The 4329-nt window shown below is 38.4% G+C and overlaps 1 protein-coding gene across 1 annotated transcript; it reads left to right on the forward strand.

The window, feature by feature from the left end:
- Positions 1-2789: 2789 nt before the first annotated feature.
- Positions 2790-3743, forward strand: LOC122444100 (olfactory receptor 4F3/4F16/4F29-like). The gene has a single exon (XM_043472902.1). The coding sequence runs from the start codon at positions 2790-2792 to the stop codon at positions 3741-3743; it is 954 nt and encodes a 317-aa protein (XP_043328837.1).
- Positions 3744-4329: the final 586 nt, after the last annotated feature.

Here is a 4329-nt window from a genome sequence, read left to right on the forward strand (position 1 = left end):
GGAGGTAGAAGCTAAATACAGGCTACTTTATGGAGACTTTTGAGTGATTAGGTGATAATGATCCTCCTATGGTGTCTGAGGCCCCTCAGAAGATAGAGAGATTGAGTAGAACAAATTAAGCTGGCATTGTCTATCATGAGTTCATCCAAAAAACCTTATGTTCCAAATAAGAGTACTTGCCTGACAAGTAGAGTAAGAACAAATATTTTTGCAAGTTGCCAAGTTTCCCAGGACACTGAGGTACATTAATTAGAGATAGAAAGTTGTTGGGGGTGATTAATCATGGAGACCAAGGCAGCAGTTACCAGTTTGATAATAAATGACTGTCATCAGCTATAATAGGGGCTTATCTTTCCTCAGCAGTTTCCACTATCACTCTGTCATACATTTTTGTTGAGACTGTATCCTCAGAAAGTCATGATTAAGGAAAAAATGAACAGAAAATAGGACTGATCTCAGATTCAGTAGATTTGGGTTCTAGTATAAGTGCTAACCCTAAGTAACCTTATGGTTTGGATCAAGTTATTTTACATATTTAAATATTTATTTCCAAATCTATAATGACTAGGGATTTTCATAAATAAAGGATATTGATTTTATCAGCAGTTCCTGAAGTTGATCTCATTGAGTTCACTAGTCTCTTTCACTAGATTAAAAACTTTTATTTTAATCCTATTCCCTATTTTCATTTTCCTTTATGCAAAATTTTCATTTTCGTAAATTCCCCAACTCATACTGTGTTCCTTCTTTCTTCACATAATCAGTCTCTAACCAGAGTAAATACATTTAATTTACATTTCCAGCAAATCTATATTTGTAACTCCAAGTTTTTGGTTCATTGCAATGAAGAAGACAGATATGGTCCATAATTTCATGTAGCTTTCAGCCTAGTTGGGAAAGAGAAACAAATAATAAATTACATTTGTGGTGTTATTACTAATGTATGCAGTGTTCTTTGAGAGCAAAGGAATTAAACTTGTAGAAAATAGCTTAATTAATATAATTAATAAGATATAAATATTATATTCTTTATAATTATTTACTGAAATATATTTTATGATACAAAAGTTTGATGGTCACCATTGGCCAATATTTTTTGTTTTCTTATTCATTCACTCCACAGTGTTGAGTGTTATCAGGGCAGTTGAAATATATAGAGGCATAACACTTACTGAATGCTTAATACTGCCATATGATTAATATACATTAATTATTTTACTAATTATGATTTCATAGATAAATAAACTGAGGCTCAAAGAGTTTAAATAACTCACCCAAGATAAAGCTGTCAGTGACTGAACATTATGTATGTATATATCTTTGTAATCTAAATCCAGAAACATTATTTTGTTTCCTAAGCTAGGATATATCTCTGCTGCTGCTGCTGCTAAGTCGCTTCAGTCGTGTCCGACTCTGTGTGACCCCATAGACGGCAGCCCACCAGGCTCCCCCAACTCTGGGATTCTCCAGGCAAGAACATTGGAGTGGGTTGCCATTTCCTTCTCCAAGGATATATCTCTAAATAAGAATAAATAATTACAAAATAATGTGATAAAACCTTATATCAAGTCTTGTACAAACTGGTTTTCACTGTTACACATTTCACAGCTTTAAAATTTTCAAATCATGTTCTAAGTACACTAAAGCAGTGATTCTCAAATTACCTTTGTTGAGGATTTTTCTTTAGTCTGTAGTTTTTCATGGACTCTTACTTTGGGAAACAAAAATCAGAAATGTGTGTCACTGTAATGTCAAATTGCTAGAGAAGTTTTTAAATACTCATAAATTCTGTACCTCAGTGAGCAAACTAGAAACACAGTTTATGGACCTGCATCTCCCTGCATGCGCCTCTTACTTCAACGGAACTGAGGTCATAACATGATAGTTTTAAATGCAAGATCAAAAGTTTTGGGGTTGACTTCCTCTTACTAGTGCTGACCATCTTGTATGTCATGACTAATATTAGGGTAACAACCCTGACAGGAAGCAGAAGGTATTAACTGCAGAGACAAGTTGGTGATAAGAACAACCTCAAGTAAGAACAACTAATTTTTCTGTGTGATTACACTTATAGGCCATAAGTATACTCAGTCAGTTCAGTTCAGTTCAGTTGCTCAGTCGTGTCCAACTCTTTGAGGCCCCATGAATCGCAGCACGCCAGGCCTCCCTGTCCATCACAAACTCCCAGAGTTTGCTCAAACTCATTCCCATCGAGTCGGTGATGCCATCCAGCCATCTCATCCTCTGTCATCCCCTTCTCCTCCTGCCCCCAATCCCTCCAAGCATCAGGGTCTTTTCCAATGAGTCAACTCTTCGCATGAGGTGGCCAAAGAATTGGAGTTTCAGCTTCAGCATCAGTCCTTCCAATGAACACCCAGGACTGATCTCCATTAGGATGGACTGCTTGGATCTCCTTGCAGTCCAAGGGACTCTCAAGAGTCTTCTCCAACACCACAGTTCAAAAGCATCAATTGTTCGGTGCTCAGCTTTCTTCACAGTCCAAGTCTCACATCCATACGTGACCACTGGAAAAACCATAGCCTTGACCAGACGGACCTTTGTTGGCAAAGTAATGTCTCTGCTTCTTAATATGCTGTCTAGGTTGGTCATAACTTTCCTTCCAAGGAGTAAGTGTCTTAATTTCATGGCTGCAATCACCATCTGCAGTGATTTTGGAAAACCAGGCCAGTTTTAATGCTAAAGTTGAAATAAGCTGCACAAGTTTGACCTTTTTTTCTTCAGTATTGTCATAATTTACACTTTCTCCTTTTGTCCTCCTTCAGATATCAATGCTAACAAAGTCCATGGATGGAGCAAATAACTCTTTGGTATCAGAGTTTCTGTTCCTGGGACTCACCAACTCCTGGGAAATACAACTTTTCCTCTTTGTGTCCTCCTCCACATTTTATGTGGCAAGCATGATGGGAAACTCTCTCATTATTCTCACTGTGACTTGTGACCCTCACTTACACTCTCCCATGTACTTTCTGTTGGCCAACCTCTCCTTCATTGACATGGGTGTTTCTTCTGTCACTTCTCCCAAGATGATTTATGATCTTTTCAGAACGCATAAGGTCATCTCCTTTGGAGGCTGCATTGCTCAGATTTTCTTCATCCATGTCATCGGTGGTGTGGAGATGGTGCTGCTCATTGCCATGGCCTTTGACAGATATGTTGCCATATGTAAGCCTCTCCATTATCTGACCATCATGAGTCCACAGGTGTGTGTTTTCTTTATAGTGGCTGCCTGGATGATTGGCCTTATCCACTCAATTGTTCAACTAGCTTTTGTGGTAAAATTACCCTTCTGTGGTCCTAATGTGTTAGATACTTTTTACTGTGACCTTCCTCGGTTCATCAAACTTGCCTGCATAGACACATACCAACTAGAGTCCATGATCACAGCCAACAGTGGATTCATCTCTGTTGGCTCCTTCTTCATTCTGATCATTTCCTACATAATCATCATTCTCACTGTTCGGAAACAGTCTTCAGCAGGTTCATCCAAGGCTCTGTCCACACTTTCAGCTCACATCACTGTAGTAGTCTTGTTCTTTGGTCCTTTGATATTTGTCTATACGTGGCCATCTCCCTCTGTACCCCTGGATAAGTTTCTGGCCATCTTTGATGCAGTACTCACTCCTCTTCTGAATCCTGTTATTTACACATTCAGGAATCAAGAAATGAAGGTGGCAATGAGGAGGGTATGCAGACAGCTAGTGAGTTATAGAAAGATCTCTTAAGTTATGTGCATTTGTGAAGAGCCCTTGTTGATTACTGATGTTAATTATTGGTGGCCAAACTCAAGAGAAAATCTTTTCTTCATCCTACTTTGATTTTACTAAGCACACTGATGTAGAATCTATTTTGTCTTTCACTTAGAAGCGAGGGACCTTCACTTCTGAAGAGAGAAAAGAAATTACATATGAAGTATTTTCAATCAAAGTTTACAGTAATCTTGAGCTTCAGTTCCTAAGGAATAATATTTATATGGAGTAATTTTCACAAATACAAAACATGGTATACTTCTTTAAGGCCTTCAGACAGGAGAATCTGTCTTTTTTTTTAACAGAAGCATGTCTCACAGAGATATTTAGATAACATTACCAACTCAATGAACATGAATTTGAGCAAATTCTGGGAGACAGTGGAAGACAGAGGAGCCTGGTACAGTCTATGGTGTGGCAAAGAGTCGGACACAAGTTAGTGATTGAACAACATGTCTCACAGACAGAAATCCCTATCAGCACCTAATGGGAGACTCGGTAAGTGAGAACTGAACTGAGTCTTCATATCGGATGCTGCAGCTTGCCCACATTTTCCCGCTCC

The sequence above is a fragment of the Cervus canadensis genome, chromosome 6, assembly GCF_019320065.1.
Source record: "Cervus canadensis isolate Bull #8, Minnesota chromosome 6, ASM1932006v1, whole genome shotgun sequence".
NCBI classification, from domain to species: Eukaryota; Metazoa; Chordata; class Mammalia; order Artiodactyla; family Cervidae; genus Cervus; species Cervus canadensis.